Source organism: Hemitrygon akajei, chromosome 3 (genome assembly GCF_048418815.1).
Source record: "Hemitrygon akajei chromosome 3, sHemAka1.3, whole genome shotgun sequence".
Lineage (NCBI taxonomy): Eukaryota > Metazoa > Chordata > Chondrichthyes > Myliobatiformes > Dasyatidae > Hemitrygon > Hemitrygon akajei.
In genome coordinates, this window is record NC_133126.1 from 125,227,635 (window position 1) to 125,248,972 (window position 21,338).

At 39.8% G+C, this 21,338-nt stretch overlaps 1 protein-coding gene across 3 annotated transcripts in view; it reads right to left on the reverse strand.

Annotated features, from left to right (window-relative positions):
* LOC140725377 (diacylglycerol kinase delta-like) overlaps positions 1-21,338 on the reverse strand; it is a 161,447-nt gene that overhangs the window by 93,558 nt on the left and 46,551 nt on the right. For 2 of the 3 annotated variants that reach the window (XM_073040779.1, XM_073040778.1), the window contains exon 3: positions 16,830-16,910. In XM_073040779.1, the coding sequence (XP_072896880.1) occupies positions 16,830-16,910 (81 nt within the window). Of the gene's footprint in view, positions 1-5,546; positions 5,866-16,829; positions 16,911-21,338 lie in introns of those variants that run through there. The other variant, XM_073040780.1, reaches the window with a different exon arrangement.

Here is a 21,338-nt window from a genome sequence, read left to right on the forward strand (position 1 = left end):
TAGTTGAGACTGCTTAGAAAAATACATAAAACTAGACTGCAAATTATTTTATGCTAGCATTTTGACCAGCGGTTACTAATTTTTTTAATAGTCACAACACCAAAAGCAAACTGCAGGAGAAATTCAGAGAATACATACACGACGCTGGAAGAACTCAGCAGGTCAGGCAGCATCCGTGAGAAAAGAGTAGCCAACGTTTCGGGCTGAGACCCTTCATCAGGAATTTCAGGAATCAGGAAATTCAGTGGGTCAGGAAGCATACTTGGCGACAAAGAGATAGCCAATGTTTTGGGTTTAAGGCCCAAATAAGGACTTCTGCAGGGTTGCTGCCTGACCCAGTAAGTTGTTCCTATAGTTTGCATTTTGCTCTAGATTACAACTTCTTGTGTCACCTTCAAAAGCAATACTAGCTTCCAATTAATTAGTGAATTTCCAAAAATTATTCAAAAGGAGAACCCGGATTAATATAACTAAACATTAAAATAATTCTTCAATTCCAGAAATATGCATCAGATGAAAGTAGAGCAGGTTAAATTTTAAAAAAGGATCCCTCCCTTTGAGCTCCTACTCTTGATTCAGCAGGCAGGTGACTGCTGATCAGCAAAGTAGAATGTACAAAATAACAATTGTCAACAATAAATGGCATCTTTGTTTAAAAATGGTAAATATTGAAAGGCAGCTCCTCGGTCAATATTGAAATAAATGTGTGTGCTAGTGGCTTAATGGTACGCAACTATTCAAATACTGCAGTCTCCCATGTCATTAATTCACACCTTGCACCTAAATGCAGCAACTTAACTATCAACAAGGAACACAGATTCAACATACAGTAATTCCTAGCTCAGAACTATAAACTGCTCACCAGCTTAAGCTCTTTTTTTCACTTTTCTCTTCAATGCTTCCAATAAATTCAAAAAATTAATTTTAATAGCTGATTCTCAAAAAGTGAAATTCTACATCCTGTGCTTAGCCTGGTTTCTCACGAGATGTTACTCTATTCAGACACTCACGCACACATCTCAAAAAGATGTGCAAAATTCAAATTACAATAAATATAAAAATAATTAATTACTGTTTGTTGTAGGTTCCTCTTAGCACTATTAAAGATAATTAAAATCCTACCAATATTTAGTTTATAGAACTGAAGGATCAGATGGATAATCAGGGAATATTTTTGTAAATTATTATATGGGAAGGAACACCTCTGCTAACGATGCATTTATTGCATAAGCCTAGCCACCCTTGAGAGCATATATGTCAAACTCAAGGCCCGCGGGCCAAATCCGGCCTGCGGTAGATTTATCTTTGGCCCGCGAGATAATATCTAATTACTATTAAAGCTGGCCCCAGTAATCGAAGCGCCTATGGCGTATGATATGGCTAAAGCTGAGTTTATTCAGGTACCAGGTTTTCAGGGTTTTTAGTGTTTATTCGGCAGTCTTGCTCGGCAGTCTTCTTCATAAGAAACAGAATTTGTAAAGTGAAACACTTTGTAGTTATAGCAGAGACTGAACACATGAGAGCAGGCTGAAAAAACGGAGGCAACGAAAGCTGCGTTCGCACGCGTCCGACTGATCCGGCCTGCATGAAGCTGCATTTTGCTCAATCCGGCCCGTGACCTAAAATGAGTTTGATACCCCTGCTTGAGAGGGTGGTGTTGAGGGTGGTGAGTCCTACAGTAGTAAAATACGGGGCATTCTGGTATTTTAATACCAATATTAACTTGACAATATACTTTCAAGTCAGGATGGTGTCTGACTTAGTATGTCTCCATATATATTCTGTGTTTTCTGTTGCCATTTTCACAACCTTTTTGTGGGTGGGGTGGGGGGGTTTTAAGTTTGACATTTTTCATTGAACGGGTAGTTTTATGGTCCTTTGTTTTGTGACTGTTTATGGAGAAGATAAATTTCAGGATTGTATGCTGCATGCATACTTTGATAATAAATGTACTTTGAACTTTTGAACACCATGCCTCTCTCCTGGGCTTGTAGCCATTACAAGTATTTCACTGATTCAATTAAACTTCTCATCTGAAGATGGCACCTCCAGCTGTGAAACATTGGAGTGCTAACCTAAAACCTAAGCTCACATCTCTGCAGTGAGGGACATACAAAATCAGAAACAGGCTCTTTGGCCCAACTGGTCTTGCCAACCAAGATTCCCATCTAAGCTAGTCTTATTTGCCTGCATTTGGTCCATATCCTTCTAAATCTCTCCATCCATGTACATGTCCAAGTATCTTCAAACAATTGCATTGTACCTGCCTCAACAACTTGCTCGGACAGCTTATTCGATCTACTGACCACTGCTGGGTGAAGAAGCTGCCCATCAGATTCCTATTAAATCTCTCCCTTCTCTCCTTAAATCAATGCCCTCTAGTTCTTAATTCCACCTGTGAAAGACTGGGCACATTCAACAATTCTATGCCAAATTAACCAATTTTATATACCTTGATAAGACCACCTTCGTTTTCTTATGTTCCAATAAATGCTGCCAAACTTCCCTTGATAACTCAGTCCCTTGAGTCCTGGCAACATGCTTACAAATTTTCTTCAAACTCGTTTCAGTTAATGGAATATTTCTCTGAGAGCAGTGTGACCAAAACTGAACTCAATATTCCAAATGTGGCCTCACCAACAACTTATACAGCTACAATATAATCTACCAACTTCCATAGTCAGTGCTCTCACTGATGAACACCAGTGTGCCAAAAGCCTTCTTTACATGTGACGTCACTTCCAAGGTACCAAGTACTTGTACTAAGTACTTCTGTTCCACACCACTCTCTAGGACCCTACAGTTCATTCTGAAAGACCTACCTCCATCTGTCTTCCCAAAATACACCTTGCACTTATCCAAATTAAATTCCATTTGCTATTCCTCAGCCCACTTACCCAGCTGATCAAAATCCCACTGTAAATCCTGAAACCACTGTTACAGTCAATGACACCATCTATTTTAGTGTCATCTGCAAACTTACATTCTCAGCCAAGTCATTGGCATAGATGACAAATAGCAATGAACCTAGCATCAAGCTCCAGGAAATACCCACTGGTCATGGACCTCCATTTTGTAAAACAGCTTTCCACCATTACCTTCTGCTTCCTACCACCAAGTTAATTCTGTCTCCAATTGGCTAGCTCTTCCTGAATTCCATGTAATCTAACTTTCCATAGCAGCCATTTTGCAGAACCTTATCAAAGGCCTTACTGAAGTCCATGTAGACCATGGCTAATGCACTACTCTCACTGTTCTTCAAAATAAAACAATCAGATTTGCGAGGCATAATTCCCCTTGTGCAAACCCATAATAACTGTCTTTCAAAATGCTCCCAACTGTATAGTTCTAGTAGCTTACCTCGTCAATCCTCTGTCACTCTTGAAGATACATACATCTCAGCCAGGGCTCCTGCAGTTTCTTTTCTAGCTTCCTATAGTGTTCTTGCAGTGAGCTCACAATGCCCTTAACCCATAGCCAGGGTCCCATACATCAAACAACAACCAAAGCCATTAGCAAACACAGAAGGAAGATGAACGTATGGAATTTGCCCCTCTGGAAAGTTAGTGGGTGTAAGTATCAATGTGATATGTAAAAAGTAAAACTGCCAGTGTTCGGCTTGTCAAGATAATCATGACCAATGTGGATAAATGGGTTTAAACACAGATTTGGCATTGAAAAGCTATGAGGGGCTAATTTAAAATCCTACACGCTCCCAGATATTTCAGTTTTTGGGCCAGCATGATGCTTCACGACTTGGACTGCGGGTCCCATCATGTGTATGTATGTGTATATATATATATGTGTGTGTGTGTGCGTGCGTGCGTGTGTATATTTTTTATATATATATATGTGTATATACACATATACACACACACACACATTGAGTAAGATAACGCAGTCCACACTTTGCTATTCAAAGAGAAGGGCAGCTAATATAAATCTAGTTTTTAACAAGGTTAATGTTAGGAATGGGTGTAAGTCAGTTAGGCTATCATATTATTTCCCCAAATTAATCCCACTGACCTTGGCCTCTCCTACACGGGTCTGATGGTAGGTTTTTAGCCTGAAATTATCATACTGATTCTCTAATGATGGAAAACTTCTAGAATCTTCCATTTTTATTGCTCAATTATAAAAGTATTAAAATCTTGTTTCCATTGCAATGTGTTTAAATATAATATTATACTGTACTTCACAGCTCCATGACAAATCTGTACCATCAGAAATTCATTTTACGTGGTAAACACTGACAGGCCTGCTCTAATAAATTACATTAGCTCGATATGCTATTGTGGCACTTACCCATATGAGTACATTGCATCAGTGTTTTGGCCTGTAATCACTAAGATATAGGTACTAAAATTCCCACATGATACACCTTAAGTCTTGCATATATTCCCTGAGGTTCCTAAGGTTGTTATAGCTGGGGTAATAGTGGGGATAAGCTCCCACTACCCATAAAGTGCTCCAAATGGCATGCGTCTCTAACAGCCTCTGACAACCAAGTCCATCTTTTGGCCTTCACACGTGGCTTAGCTACTAGGCCCGGCGGAACTGTCTCTACTGACAAGAGAAGGGGCAAAGGAGGACCACTGGCACCTCAGAACAGTTGCTTCGGGCAGGTGGGGCTCATCAGCCTTGGACGGCAGCCCGCCTAGGAGAAAGAAAACTCTGACTTTAAACCTCCGCTGCCTTGTGGTTATACCCACCCATGGGAAAGGCTTCGGGAGTAAACCCCAAGGAAGAAATCCCAGCTGGGGTCCCTAAGGCAGTTTGATGTTGTTTACAACTCCTCTCTGGCAACCTCTGCAACAACACTAGTGCCAAACTGTATCAGCGCTTGCCCTTCCCTTGGACTACATCAGTGATGTGGGGGTGGGGGGAGCCCGCTGCATGGGGCAACAGCCGGTTCTTCAAATCCTCCCACCCAGGCCTGTGCCCTGGAGAGGACACAGTCCACCAGAGGTGCAAACCCATGATCCCCTGGGATCGACCGCTGCCTACTACTATGTTCCCTGAATTGTGTTTCTCACAATTTCCACACTTAAGATTCAGTAACTTTTCCTTTCTCTCACTATATGTTTTGTCGAAATCCCTTCTAACACTTATAGTTGAATGTCATTGGGAGTGAGGGAGTGAAAATCAAAAGTTTGTCTAGAACGTGTTATTGACTAATGCAGGATGTTGTCTTAAAATTCACAAAAAATAAAAATTTGAACATTGGTAAAACAAAATATCTGAACTTTAATGGACCCATCAGCATGGAAAACACAATCGATGCATTTACTCCACAGTTTTCATTAATTTTAAGCAAGATCTTTTTGAAAATTGTACCTGAGGTTTCAGCAGAAAGACAACTTCAAGGAATATTTCACAACAAAAACTAACACTAATTCCAGTTCTAAACATTCACCTTCAGAAAAAAACAGAAAAATCTCTTTAGCACAAGTGACATAAAAGATTGTATTGTGAAAGATGGACTAAGCACTCAACCTCCAAAGGGTTAGCAGATCGCGTGGTAAAAAGTGAAAAGTGTCACTTACTGCTGACGTTTCGCAGGATGTACCATCGTGGACAGGCTTCAAACTCTGAAAAACCTCAGCACTCAGGCCTTCTCTCTCTTACGCTGTCCTCCTTCCACCATTCCTACACTACTATAAAGAAATCCTCTCACAAACATGAAACGTGTACACTCTGTAACACCTCTGATTTAGCAGCAAACCTACAACAGCAGTTAAACAAGAACAGCGAGGTGGCAAAAGCTCCTGCATCACTTAAGGAACTCTCATGCCTTCGACACCCTCTGATTGTGTGACTAATACACACATCCTGCTGCGGGAGAGCCAAGCCTCTGGTGAAAGGTTATTGCTCTGGAGCTGCAAGTGGTGATACCAGGAAGATCTGAGGTACTTCAAATTCCTGACTGTCTTTAAACCACACCCTTCACAGAAATGAGGAAGGTCTGTTACAGACAAACAGACTAAAATAGTACAAAGCCTACAGGGAATGCCCTGCAGCGGAACTGACCCATTCAGAACTCCCAAGGACAAATTGTACCGCTGCTTCAACTTTTTAACACTATCATCGCTGGAAATGGTGGGAAATTTTATATGTAAATTTTGCATGAAACTATAAATCCATGTGATTTATTTTAACACTTTACAATTAAAGGTTAAAATAAATGTGATTTATTTTGTCCTCCATTATTGAGGATCCATTCAACAAATAGGTCCTGTTATGTAGCCTGCAAGGGAATAGCTATCCTTCATTTGTTAATATCTGAGACCCTCAGAGTTTGATGAATCTCAACATTAAACTAAAGTCTATGCTAGGTTTTAGCTCAATTCTCCCCACTCTGCAGCTAGCAAAGGCAACATAAGCTAGCACAGTGAGGTGTCTATAAGGGAACACTGCCGACTGGCACATTTCAGGCTGCAAGAGTACATGCTGACAGATGCAATGAAGCACCAATGCAAAGATTTTGTGGGGAAGGAACATGGTGTTAGCTCCTTCTGCTACCGCACATCGGAGGCTGTTGGGTGGCAGTGCCTCTCAATGCAATGGTCGAACATCCAGGTGTTCACATGACTGCCAATAATACTATAATTTTTAAAAAAGTTTACATTACAGAGTACATTAACTATGAATGTAAAAAGAACTTTGCACTGTGTACATTGGGGGGCAGGGTGGGGAGGGAGTGGAGATGGGGGGAGAGGGGATAGGGGATGAGTGGGTGTGTGTGGTGAATAGGTAATATGAAATTCAAAAAATGAAACAGGCTGATCTATAGGATTCGCTGGGATGGGCTAATTTAGTTTATACACTTATAGTTCAAACTTAAGAATTGTGCAATCAATTTGCTGCATGTGGGAGGCTTGGATTAAGATCAGCATGAACTGCAAATTTAATAGTTAACCAAGAAATCTTGTCATCACACTACTATATTTGATAATTTGCAGAGTCAGTTAATGAAGATGAACAAAGAGTATACATTATAAACTGAAGGATTTTTTGAACACTAATTGCTTACTTGCAAAAAACAAAGATCTAAATTAAGCTGTCTTATTTCTAAATCACACTGGGAAGATATCAAATCTGGCCTAGTTCAAAACAATTCAAAAAGCACTAAGTAAATTTAACATCAAGTTTATAGCAGTTAAATGCAATGTACAGTACTGGCCCTGTACTACAGCAATACAGTATTTAACCCCTTATTCAAATGTTTATCTTGTTTTCTGGTAAAGAACGCATGGGAAGACTTAACTATTGAGGGAGAGAATGAGATCAGCAGAAAAAGATTGAGAAGGAGGCAGCACAGAGGAAAGCAAAGGTTAAGGAAGAATAAACATACGTGGGGGGATTAAGGGGAGGAAAATCTTGAAGAGGACTAGAGTGTTGAGGTGGTGTACAGAGTTGCACCCACAGGGTGTGTCTACGTGTAGCTGGAATCTTTTAAGTATGGGTGTGTGCGTGTGTGTGTGTGGGTGTGTGTAATTGGAATCTTCTAAGGGTGTGTGTGTGATTGTGTATGTCCATATATGTTGACACACGTTCTGTGGGTGTGGTGGAGACAAATGGGCCAATGCCTTGCTCACTTTGTCAAGCCCATTTGCTATTTGGTGTACAACATCCACCTCACGTCAAAAGAAACATAAGTCCCACTCCTCAAAATGCTGGAAGAGGAACAGTCATCTACAACACCAAGAGGACCATCTGACAGAAAATCACCACTGACCTCATAATAGCACTCACAATTTTAAACTAATGGCTCTTCATCAATGACTTCCCAAAGAAATAATATCTACAGCATATTACTGAAATCCAGCAATAGGAGTTTTACAAGTATAGGAGATTTTTAATGCTGCCTGTTAAAATAAGAATAGCAAGATAAAAAAAATTCAAGAGATGCTATGACATTATGGCTAGCTAATACTAAATTTAAACCCCTACCATCTAATTCCCAAATTTATTAACTTCATAAAGTATTTAAAATGCATTTCTGTTTTTGGCTGTCAAAATGATCAGCTATTTTAAAATCCTGAAACATCAGTACTAACAAGAAAACCAAATGCATGATCCCTTAACTAATCAGAATAGTCCAAATATTCAATAAGTATAAGGTAGAGTTGGTGAATTCGAAGTCCCATCAGCTACAGGAAGGAAAAGAGGAAAAAACAGCTTGGATTAAGAAAGAATAAAAAAAGAAACACTATGAATTAATTCTGAAATGTACAAGCACCAACTACTGTGAGGAGTTTTCTTCACATTTACATTAAGCTGCAAGAACTTCATGCCACTCCTTGGATTTGTCAGACTGCAAGCTGATATCTTATAAAGTTAATAGCAAGCAAAACAGTGCCAATCTTTGAATTTCTGCTGTTTGGGATTGTGGCATTTGTATATAAATAACAGGCAAATTTGCCTTGAAGTTATTTTGCCAGTAATTTTTGTGGCATTGCTTCTATTAGAAACCATGTTATATCTATACATTGTTTAAATAATACCTCAACCAAAAAGTAATTGCAATCCATTTCTTCCTTCTAAGCCAAGCAGTCTTCATCTGAAGGTTCATGTCCCAATCCACAGTCTGCTCAACACTAACAGGATGAAATGCGGAAATGAGTTCATGTCCAGTATGTTGGCCACGTAGCAGCAGGAAATCCTAGTCCAGGGACATTGTAAGTTAACCCACAGAGAATGCAGCAGAACTGCAAAAAATACTCTCAAGTGTGACCTAACCAAATCTTCCTAATACTGCTTATTGACTCTACGCCCCTAGTGATGAAGGTAAGCATGACATACGCTTTCCTTACCACTCTATCTGCATGAGTTGTCGCTTACCTCAAGCTATAGACTTGAACCCTCAGATCCCTTTATATATCAACACTGTTAAAGGTACTGCAACTATATGCTTTCACCTTCCATTTATCCTCCCAAAGTCAGATAGAAGGCATTTTGCATATATCCCATCAAATGCACATATATGCAAGAGGTCACAGTTGTGAAGCTGGTGTGTTCTGTGTGAAGTTTGAACATTGTCCCTGTGATCGCATAAATTTCTTCCCACATCACATAAATATGCAGGCTTGGTAGATTAATTGGCCATTATAAATAACCCTCAGACTGAGGAGGGAGGAGTTGATGGAAATGTGGTAAGTATAAAATGAGTTGGGGTAGGATTGGTGATGTTTAATGACTGACGCGGGCTGAGTGGGTCAAGGGACCTGCTCCCATGCTGTAACTCCGTTCTATGATTCTAAAATCCTATTGGCCACTGCTGCATGTTTCCCACTAGCGTGGGGATGAGTTGCAATTTTCATACATCTTCTGTTGCCACATGAAAAACTGAAGAACTCACAGGACAGCATTTGAATGTACAGGTAGTGGCAAGAAAGCTATAAGGATGTGAGGCAAGCGTGCCTATTGCAGTGCCTCCCACCGGCAGAATAGATGAGGGGTGTCTGACTCCTTCAAGACACAGCTTGGACACTGTCTGCTGATAAGGCCATTATATCACAGGAAAGATGAGATGGAATTAGAAAGGTTGCAGAAGAGGCTTTCCCGATGTCAAGCTGAGGTATATCTCAATTTTAGAAAGGAACCTGACTATCAGTGAGTTTTAAATCAGTCAGATTATCAATGAGCTCCTCCAGGATGGGATCATGGAAAGGAAAAGCCTTTTTTGATAGAAGACGTTTTGTAAATCTGTGTGAGGAAATGGGTTAAAAAAAGGAAAAATTAACTGGAGATATCACTGGGTGTGCAGAAGGTGGATAAGAGAGTAGGAAACAGAGGAATGTAAGAAATGGAATAAGTAATAGGGCAGAGAAATGAAGTTAAGGGAAATGAGCATGGATAGAGACACAATATGTTGTGTGAAAAATGAAGAGACAATCACAAGATGAGAAGTCTGGAAATGAAGCAAAATGGTACAGTATATATAAAGGAGTGCTGGATATGTTAAAATGTGTAAGATACAGGCTAGAAAGAACAGAAATCAAAGTAAAGCACTTCTCCTGGTCAGTCTAGCTATTTTTGTAGCTTGGCTTTTTTTCCTTAAATCAGCATTGGTCTTGTCTTTTTTTTCATCCTGGTGACTGGAACATGGCTAAATAAATCCCATCTGTCAAGACAATTCAGCTGCACAGTTACAGAAATGCATATACTCTGTGGCAGTAGAAGGCATCATCACCATGACAAGAACAGCAGCACAAATAATAGACAAGAATTCAATCACTTACCATTCCCCTAATTAATTCTCCATTTCACAAAAAGCATGCCAATACCATTTTTTGTCTGTGTTCCCAGATAAAGTAAGAAGGCAAAGCAATTCAAGTGCAAATAGGGAGTGAAATGTTTTATTAAAATGCACAGCACAAAAGCTGAACACCTCCGTTCACATAATACCAAATGAGCTCTTATCATTATCCCATATAATTCTCTTTATACCCGATTCCTAGAATGGGCAACAGTAGTAATGTCCAAAACATTGGTTAGAGAGCAAAGGAATACATACATAGATGTAGTGAACAAACTATCTGGATCTCACAATTATTACCTTTCTAGATGCCACGAAAAGTGGTACAAGTCACCTTCATACCTCTATGATAAACAGGAACTAGGGGAGGGTTGTTTTCAAACATGGTGAAAATTTCACTCACAAATGATCTGCCTGTCACTTAAAGAAAAACAGACAAGCCAGGAAACTTTGTTGAGAGAAAAAAATGCATCATATTTCATAAAGCTAGTTGCAAGGACATATAAAGCACAGAAAAGGGGCAAGCTTTAGTCTTGGAAATTAAGTCAAATGCAAAGAAAAATTTCTCTTTAAATGGACTAACGTAGTCATTTCAGCATTAATTATTGTTATGAAGATTCTACTGTTAATAATATCTTCCTTATTTTTTTTCCAAATGTCATCAACAAAGAATTTTGCAATAAAAGGAATGTATGGATATATTAATACATTACAACAGTGACTATATTTGAAAAGTATTGCAGATGCTCTGAAATGGACATAAAATGCACCGAGTAAGTTCAAATTTCTATGTTTAACTGCAGGTCAAAAACATTTCCCTTATCTTGGAACAGAGACACTAATTCAGAGCATTATTCTCAAAGGCACCTGAAAAGATGCTTTTCAAGTAGCTGTCGTCCAAAGAGGTCAGAAACACCACATCTGAACATCCACAAGATAGCTTTCCTGACATTAATGAGTGTTTCTTCTAGCCAAAACTTATTCTAATTGGTCATCAGAGAGTTACTTGCATAGGAGGGTAAGTTGGCAGAACTTGTTCTGAAGTTCAAAGGAAAAGCAAAATCAAATTTTTAAGCCAACTGTGCAGTTATCAATTGGGTTACAATCTGGTCCCTGCGTCAAAGCTTGAATACTTGGACCATGATGCCAGTATTCAGGTCTGCACTGTCATTGATCCAGGCAAAGGCTGGAACATATCTGAGTTATTTGGATTAACGTTTAATCCTAAATGTTTAGTAAAACAAAATTTGTTTTCAGTATTTTGACCAAATACCAAATAACTCAAATGCATTTCTTGTTCAACTTATTTTCCAACACATGGATTGTATGACATAAATTACAGACTATTGTAATCAAGAACTCCTGTTTGTAGATAATCTCTTATACAGATTGTATGCAGCAGTACAAACCCAGATCTTCTAGTATAAATGAGAGTAACAAATAATTTCACTACATTTGTCCTGGAACCCCAAGTAACTTTCCATGAGAACATTAAAATAAAATCTGCAGATGTTGGACATCTAAATTTAAAACACACATCAAGTAAAGCAGCATTAGTGGAGAGAGAAACCAAATTAATTTCATATTAATGACTCTTCATTTAAATCATGCTTACTATGTTTCCGTTGTCCATTGAAAATAGAATTGGGGGGAAAATTCACGATGAAATCTAGATCTGGGAAAAAGGAATTTTAAGAAATAACTTGTTCCTTTTGTTGCTATACTGTGAGATTTAAAATCCAGGAGACATTTGAACCACAGGGGCAGAGAATAACAACAGGAAGAGGAAATCAGTGTTCATTACATTGTGTCATCAAAGCTCATCAGTTATTTCTTATAAACATGTGGAAGATCTTAATTATTTGTCTTCTGCTGAACATTTGTACCTTTGCCTGAAATAGCTTTACAGGCAGTCCCCGGGTTAAGTACAAGTTCCGTTCCTGAGTCCGTCTTGGTAAGTCGGATTTGTACAGAAGTCAGAGCAAGTACGTCTGGTATTATTTATCGTCAGTTAGTCAAACATTTGTCTTAGTATATAGTATATATTTTACCTTTCTATGCATATAAAACACTTAAGAAACGTATGTATTCCAATAATTAAACCACTGCGTTGCTTAGTAATAATTGTAGCTTTCATCGGGGCAGGGCCATTCACATGCTCCATTATTCTCACTTTATCTGTTATCCTTTAAAATTGTTCCGATCGTTGACCGACTGTAGCCTAACGCTTTTCCAATGACCGATGGCGTTTCATCTTTTTCCAAATGCTTTATTATTTCCACTTCATTTTCAATCGCGATCGCTTCCCACCAATGGAACAGAAACACTGTGGGCGGCGGGTCCTGAGCTGCGTCGGCTCCCGAGGTCCGCTGGGTCCTAAGGACCACCGCACTGAATTCCCCGGGTCCTAAACTCCACCGTACTGAGACAGGTTAAATGGGAGAAGTGGGGGCTGTGCTGGGTTTGAGTATTTGATCATCCACAATATCCTGCGTGGGAATTTAAACTGGAGGCGGCAGGTTTTTTTTAACTAGGTCGAGTTGCGAGCTCAACATCAACCCAGCATGGATGGTACGAGAGTCACTGGATCGACATCAACACGGCACAGGAATGGTCTATCACTGGTCGAACTCGAGAACCTCCGTTCTCCAGCCCGGCACTGATGTCACTGCGCCGCCAGCCAACCGGAACGGGGGGGGGGGGGGGGTGGGGGGGGGGGCAGGCGGGGTCAGGATGAATCTTACTAAGAAAAATTTAAGTCAAATACAAAGTTAAACACTCAACACAGTGTCAACGGCAATGACTTAAAATGGCGGATGGCATCATGATCCGACTTAAAATGGTGAATGGTGTTCTCCTTCTTCGGTCCGTAAGTACAAGTTGTCCGTAAGTCGAACGTTTGTAATTCGGGGACTACCTGTACTTTCTGTTGTTGTCTAAACAGTTGATGGAGTTAAAACCCACGCTGAGCTGAGTTGTAAAGCAGAACTCTGTTGTAGATGATGATGGAATTTTATATAAAAATTGAAACGTATTATTCAATATGAAAACAGATTTCAAGGGGATACAGTGCATCAGAGTGAATGGGCAAAGACAGGACACAAGGAGTATAATGTGGAAAAAATGAGGTCACCTACTTTAGTTAAAAATAGCATTGTGAAGTATTTTTTAAATGGCAAGACACTGAAAGTGCACAGAATCTGGGTGTGCACGTAAACAGATCATGGAACATTAATATACGGGCACAGCATTTCATTAGCCAGCCAGTGGTGTAGTGGCATCTGCACCAGACTTCGAGGCAAATTGTCCTGAGTTCGAATCTGGCTGGCTTTAACCACATCTCACAAGCAGATATAGACAGAATGATGCACAGCTCTCTGTCAGAAAAACCACAATATATTGGCCCAAACAGAATGCCAGTCACCTAACGCCTCGGTGGTTTCAGCAGGTTTTACAAACATAGAAAAACCTACAGCACAATACAGGCCCTTCAGCCCACAAAACTATGCTGAACATCTCCTTACCTGAGAAATTACCTAGGGTTACCCATAGCCCTCTATTTTTCTGAGCTCCATATACCTGTCCAGCAGTCTCTTAAAAGACCCTATCGTATACGCCTCCACCACCACTGTCGTCAGCCCATTCCACGCACACACCACTCCCTGAGTAAAAAACTTACCCCTGATATCTCCTCTGTACCTACTTCCAAGCACCTTAAAATTAACTGTGCCCTTTTGTGCTAGCCGTTTGAGCCCTGGGAAAAAACCTCTGTCTATCCACACGATCAATGCCTCTCATCATCTTATACACCTATATTAGGTCAACTCTCATCCTCCATTGCTCCAAGACAAAAAGGCCAAGTTCACTTAACTTATTCTCATAAAGCATGCTCCCCAATCCAGGCAACATCCTTGTAAATCTCCTCTGCACCCTTTCTATGGTTTCCACATCCTTCCTATAGTGAAGCGACAGAAACTGAGCACAGTACTCCAAGTGGGGTCTGACCAGGGTCCTATACAGCTGCAACATTACCTCTTGGCTCTTAAACTCAATCCCACAATTGATGAAGGCCAATGCACTGTATGCTTTCTTAACCACAGCGTCAACCTGCACAGCAGCTTTGAGTGTCCTATGGACTCAGACCCCAAGATCCCTCTGATTCTCCACACTGCCAAGAGTCTTACCATTAATACTATATTCTGCCATCATATTTGACCTATCAAAATGAACCACCTCAAACTTGTCTGGGTTGAACTCAATCTGCCACTTCTCAGTCCAGTTTTGCATCCCATCAATGTCCCACTGTAACCTCTGACAGCCCTCCACACTATCCAGAACACCTCCAACCTTTGTGTCAGCAGCAAATTTACTAACCCATCCCTTCACTTCTTCATTCAGGTCATTTATAAAAATCACAAAAGGTAGGGGTCCCAGAACAGATCCTTGAGGCACACCACTGGTCACCGGCCTCCATGTAGAATATAACCATCTACAACCATCATTTGCCTTCTGTGGGCAAGCCAGTTCTGGATCCACAAAGCAATTTCCCCTAGGATCCCATGCCTCCTTACTTTCTCAATAAGCCTTGTATGAGGTACCTTGTTAAATGCCTTGCTGGAATCCATATACACTACCTTGAAAATAAAATGGTCACAAACTTGTAAAGAAATTGTTCAAAAAATGAAATGGCACCATGTTCATCAGTTGAGAGATGAGTGAAAAGAAATGACATTTGACAGAAATGATGACATGCAGAGATGATTATCTTGGAGGTGTCTGTAAGGCATTTATGTCCTCTATGAATGACATGCCTCTTCTTGAGTGAATGCAATAGTTGGACTTGTCAAAAATTGTAGGTATTCCATTTTGCTTACCAAACTATTCTCAATTCCTGCAACAGTGTGAATGACTAAACCTTATATGCTTCATCTATCATCACAAAAAATCTACTAGGTCAGGTCCTAAGGAAATGTTTCTGAATGAGACTAACCTTGAATTGGATTTTGAGAGAAGTACCGACCTTGATTTTAGTTTGCTTGATAAAACTCAATCAACAAACAGTGCTTGCAATTCTCTTAAAGTCAAAGTTGCCATTCTCTTTGCTCTTGGAAAATTTGTATCAGAATCTTGGCAGGCAGTCTCTCCTGAACAAATTACTACCTGCTGAAAAGTGAGGAACCTTCCATTTTTGGTAAGTGCCAATTGTGCATTTGTCTATAGAGGCAGAACCGCCCCCCTCAATGGTATTCACAGAGAGCCGTCACTCCCTTATAGACATTTTGTTGACAAATTTCTACCATGAAGAATTTGAACAAGGACACCGAGCCCTAGCTCCACTGATCTCAGGTCCCTGTGATGGATCTCCTGCTCCCTTGGGAGAACGCAGCCATGTATCCTTCCATCACTGCATAACATGTACTCATCCTTCGCTACCACTCACTGGTTGCATTGTATGATCACTCCGTAAAGATTAATTCCCAAATTTAGACTTGTGAGAAAGGCTGTTACAAACTCGGGAAATTCTACCACTATTGTTCAACGTTCCTTAAAGAGGGTTATCTTTATGTACGGGAGCCTGCAAGCATGGCTCTGGGGTTTGGAAATTTTGGTTTTTTTAAAAATACCATTAAGAAGATTGCTTTTACTGTTTTAATGCCAAAAAGCACAAACTTCTCAGTTTTAGTATCCCTATATATCAAATTAAAAGCCCAAATTCTTCTGAGACCTTTCTCTATAATCATTCCACTTAAACAGTTTAGCCCAGTAAATGCAATTCCTGTCACTCCCTCTTGCCTATTAATCAATATCCAACAATCACCTCTTTACTGCTGCATATAGTCTCTATAAACCTTTTGCCCAACATTCTAGCTCATTTCATGTAACATCAGTAAACTTTTAACCTTGCAATTTTTTCATATCGTAATTCATAACACCTGATCTCCCCAAACCCTCAGAGTCTTAAGATGAAACAATATGCAACAGATTGTCATAATTATGAACTTGCGCTCAATTCTCCCTTGTACAATAGAATTTATAGACTAGGACAATTAAATAAAAGCAAGAAATAGAGTTAGTATCAGAGTAAAAATAATTCTTTAAGATAGTTCAGGGCTAATTAAGAGCAGTTCTTGCCAATATTTATGCCTTAACTAACTTTGGTTAAACAGATTATCAGCTTCTTCATATTTTCACTATTTGTAGGATCTTTCCTGCACAAATTAGATCTACAGCACTTCTCCTGAAATTATGACAATGGATGCACTTTAGAAATTCTTACTTAGCTCTGAGACATCAGAGGATTATGGGATGTAACATGGAAGATCACTAATTAGTGCAAAATCAAGCAGAATCATTATAGTTAGAACAAATTAAAACTATCAAATATTTAATTATCCAGTGTTCCATTTTTGTTAATTAAAAATACAAAATAAATGTAAATTATTGTAACAACTGGTTTGATAAGTAATTGCCCTATATGCGTTTATAATTAACAAAATCTACTCAGTTACAACAATACATGGAGCCAAATTCTTGATTTCATTTCTTCATTCATTTCTGAGCTACTCACTGTAAAACTGTTGTTAACATTTTTCGTGCTGGATTCTGCAACACTGGCATCCGTTAAATCGACCTCATCAAATATGATGGACTAGAAGAAGAAAAAAAATACAAGAAGATTATTGGAAGCAGTGTGCCTATAAAGCTTGCTGAGTTGTAAAACTGGCCCTATACCACACAGCAATGTGATTAATGGGGTCGCTTGACCCCACAGTCCCCTTAGAGCAGTGGGAGGATCCAATCTAAAAGATACTTTGCAGAAATCAATCATGGAATCATGGAAATGTTATGATACAGGAGATCTGTTGTGCCCACATCTGTTGTCAAAGAACAACCTGGCCAGATTCCACCTCCCAGCATTAATCCTTGGTCAAAGCTCTTCACATCCAAGCACTGTTAAAAGGCATTGAGAGCTTCTGCCTCCCACCGCCTTTTCAGGCGGTGAATTTCAGAACCATGCCAGGTGTAAAAACTCATTCATCAGTTTCCCTCTAATCCCTTATCTAGTACTTCAAACCTGTGCCACCTGTTTTTTTTTTAAATTTAGAGATACAGCACAGCAATAGGCCCCTCCTGCCCAATGAGCCTGCACTGCCCAATAACATTCATGTGACTGATTATCCTACTGTATAAGCCCGCACATCTTTGGAATGTGTGAGGAAACTGGTGCACCATGAGGAAACTCACGCACTCATGGGGAGAACGTACAAATTCCTTAGAGACAGCAGTGAAAATGAAGGCACTATGATAATATTATGGCTTGTTTTTGGCTCTTCAGTTAAAGAAACTGGATCTTCTTACATAATCCTCAATTAAGCATTCCCTTGGCTAAGAACATTTCCTCATAGATATCTAATATTTCCTCATAGCTACAATTCTCCAGTCTTGGTGCATTGCCATTGATCTCCTCTGCACCCTCTCCTGTGCAATTACAGCTTTCCTGTACCGTGGTGACAAGAATTGCTTGCAGATCTCCAGCCTTTACCTAACATCTCTAAAAAAAAGCATATAGTTGAACCACTCCCCAGCCCAGTTGTAGAAGAATAATAATTAAGAGTATTATCAGCTTTAAAAATGTTAATCACCAGGTCCAGATAAAAAATATCTTAAAAAAAAAAGAAATTTGCAGAGGCACAAGATTGAGGATGACTCTTCCATTCTAATTCTGTGTGCACTGAAGTAACTGGTGAGGCCGACACAGAGACCACCGGCTCATCATTAGATGGAGCACAAGGTGCAGGACAGGGCATCCGAAGCAGAACTGTATAGAATTCTCTGATATTATCCCTGCTCTTATATTTTATGCTTTGGCTAATAATAGAAATAATCCCATTTCCTTTTTAGCCACTTTTGACCTGTCCAGCAGTCTGCAATACTCTGTGGACATACTGCATACTGCAAGACTCTCTATTTCTCTAAACCATTATCTATCCGATTTACTGTGATTTCCTTTGCTTTGCTGCACCTTCCCAAATGCAGTGCCTCCTATGAAATTTCATCTGCCCAAATCACCACACCACCTTCTCTTACCAGCAATCTAAAGCTTTCTGCTCACTATCAACCACTTGGCCTTTTTTCATGTATGTCCTGCTGGCTTCGTTAACATGCTTCCTACATTTAGGTCTAAATCATTATTACACATTACAAAAAGCAAACAGCTGATATAGAGGCATTCAGTCAAAAAAAAATCCACTGACCATTATCCTCCTCTTTGTGCCACTGAGCTAATTTGGAACAGCGGAGTTTACTTGGATGGGACTTTGTCAAGCAGACTTGCAAAAATCAATGCAGACCACATCAAATGCACTGATAGCATCAACCTATGTGTTGATTCAAAAATTTCATTTCTTTAACAAATCTTCTCGGTTCTTTCCAAATGAAGGTTTATAATATCTCTTCAAATGGATTCCAATATTTGTCTACTGATCATGTTCACCTTCCCCTTTAAACGGTTTGTCCCTTCCTCCCTTTTTTAAAAAAATACCAGCAGTATTACTGGCATTTCCAATCATTAGCACTACTCCTGAAGCTAGGGTGGAGTGAAAATTTCTATTCAAAGCCTCTGTACTTTTCTCACAGCCTGGGATATATTTAATCTGCCCCAAATTACATACCTACCTTCAAACAGATAAACACCTTAATACTTCCTCTTTTACAACAGGGCCTGGGGGGGGGGGGGGGGGGGGCGGAAACAGATTACCAGATACTTAGTTAGCTTTAGAGGAATGAGAGGGAAAACTGATTCATCGTCACATTACTGAGAGATCAGTGAGGTACTCTAATCCATAAATATTTTACAGTGAGATTACTGATGGAATAGAAGCCCATTCTGTTCTATGTTATAAAAATCAGTGAGTGATATAGGAAGGGACTGTGCCTCCAATGAGTACTTTAATTAGAGAGGAGGAGGAGGGAAGAGCTAATATGTTAGCTACATCACCTTGTTGATGGACTTCCTGGGAGAAAGGAGAATCTTGTTCCAATGGATATAACGATAAATAATAAAACTTATATAATAAACAGAGGAAGACCCTAGCATCAAATATTACCCTGAAAACTGTTGGATTGGGAATGAGAACAGTAGAATCTGAGTTAAACTACTCTCCGTCCCAACCACTTCCTGCTTGAGTAAACTACATTTTTTGTTTGTCTTTAGATAGCTGCCAAATGATTGAGGCCTTTGGCCCTGCGAGCTGGAAAGCTAAATTTATACCGTGTGAATTTGTAGATGGCACTAAACACTCAGAAAAGAATTTTCCAGTATATGTCATTCTTAAACATTTCTCATGACTGCAGAGTATAACAGTAATGTAGATAACTGTTCCAGTCCAAGAATGACCAATTCAGAATCAGTGGCTCAGAACAAATCTGTTTCTTAGTAATAATAACGTAATTGAATGCACCACAAATTGTTTTCTATTGGATTTTCTAAAAGCACTGCACAGTGCACCATATTAGGATTGGGAGTGACAAAAGCACCATGCCAAAGGAGTGAATTTATTTCGAGCAGTAATCCCTGCTTTGTTTGCAGCTCCTATCATTCAGCTGAGAACTCTATTCGTAACAGGCTTTTACAAAATTAGATTACTTTGCACATTGGCTGTGGAAATTGAAAATTGAGCAGCAGCTGAATACAAACCAAAGCATGCTAAGTAGAGGATAATTAACACAAGGTAAATGAATGAGGAAGAGAAAGAAGACTTTTTGGAATAGCTGGCATTGCTGATGAAAGGAGATCAAATCTTTTATCTTCTACCTTGTAATTTTTGGCTTTCATGAGACTCCTGGAAATTAAACCTCACTACAATTTAGTCTCAGCATTCTACAGTCCAGATTACTATCTGGTGATAACTCCTGGAAAGTGCCATGCGTAGGTATGGAGTGAGAACACGATGTCTGGTATGGGGGCTGGGGGGCTAGGTGGCTACTGCACAAGATTGAAGTAAGTTGCAGAAAGCTGTAAAATTAATCAGCTTCATCATGAGTGCCTGTCTCCGTAGTATCCAAGGTGCGGTGCTTCAGGAAGGCAGCAACCTTCATTAAGGACCCCCACCACCAAGGACATGCCCTCTTCTCGTAGTTTCTGTCAGGAAGAAGGTACAGAAGTCTGAAGGCACACACTCAGTGATTCAGGAACAGCTTCTTCACTTCTACCATCCAATTTCTAAATGGATATTCCACCCATGAACATTACCTCACCACTTTTTTTCATTATTTCTGCCTTTTGCACTATTTATTTTAACTTAACTATTTAATATACTTTGCTGTAATTTAGTTTTTTCTATATTTATTATATACTACATTGTACTGCTGCCACAAAGTTTACAAATTTTACATCATATGCTGGTGATATTAAACCTGATTCTGATTACCGTAGATTCCGGATTTTAAGCCGCTACTTTTTTCCCACATTTTGAACAGCTTTGAACTTTGCGGCCAATAATCCGAAGCGGCTAATGCATGGTTTTTTTCATGCCGCCTCGTAAACATTTTGCCTCGTAACAGTAGACCAATAAAATTGATGAGTAGTTCACAGAGGTCCAATGAAATTGTACGATAAATCAAGCGCACTTTCACAATTAAATTATTGTAAATCAGTCATTTGTACTCACCCTCATCAACATGGAAAACACTCGAAGCATTGTGCTACCTACCCTACTTAGTTTAAACTATATTTGTTTTCTGTACTACATCGCGGGATGCTATGACGACACACCCGGTTTCGCGGTGTCTTGTGGGAAAATGCCGTTTGCGATGAAACGGGACGGAGGGGGGAGCGCATTACGCGAGCGGCTTTGGATCCGAGCGAACTCTGCTTTTAAATGCCGTTTGCGATGAAACGGGACGGAGGGGGGGAGCGCATTACGCGACCGGCTTTGGATCTGAGCGAACTCTGCTTTTAAATGCCGTTTGCGATGAAACGGGACGGGGGGGAGCGCATTACGCGAGCGGCTTTGGATCTGAGCGAACGCTACTTTTAAATGCCGTTTGCGATGAAACGGAAAGGAGGGGGGGAGCG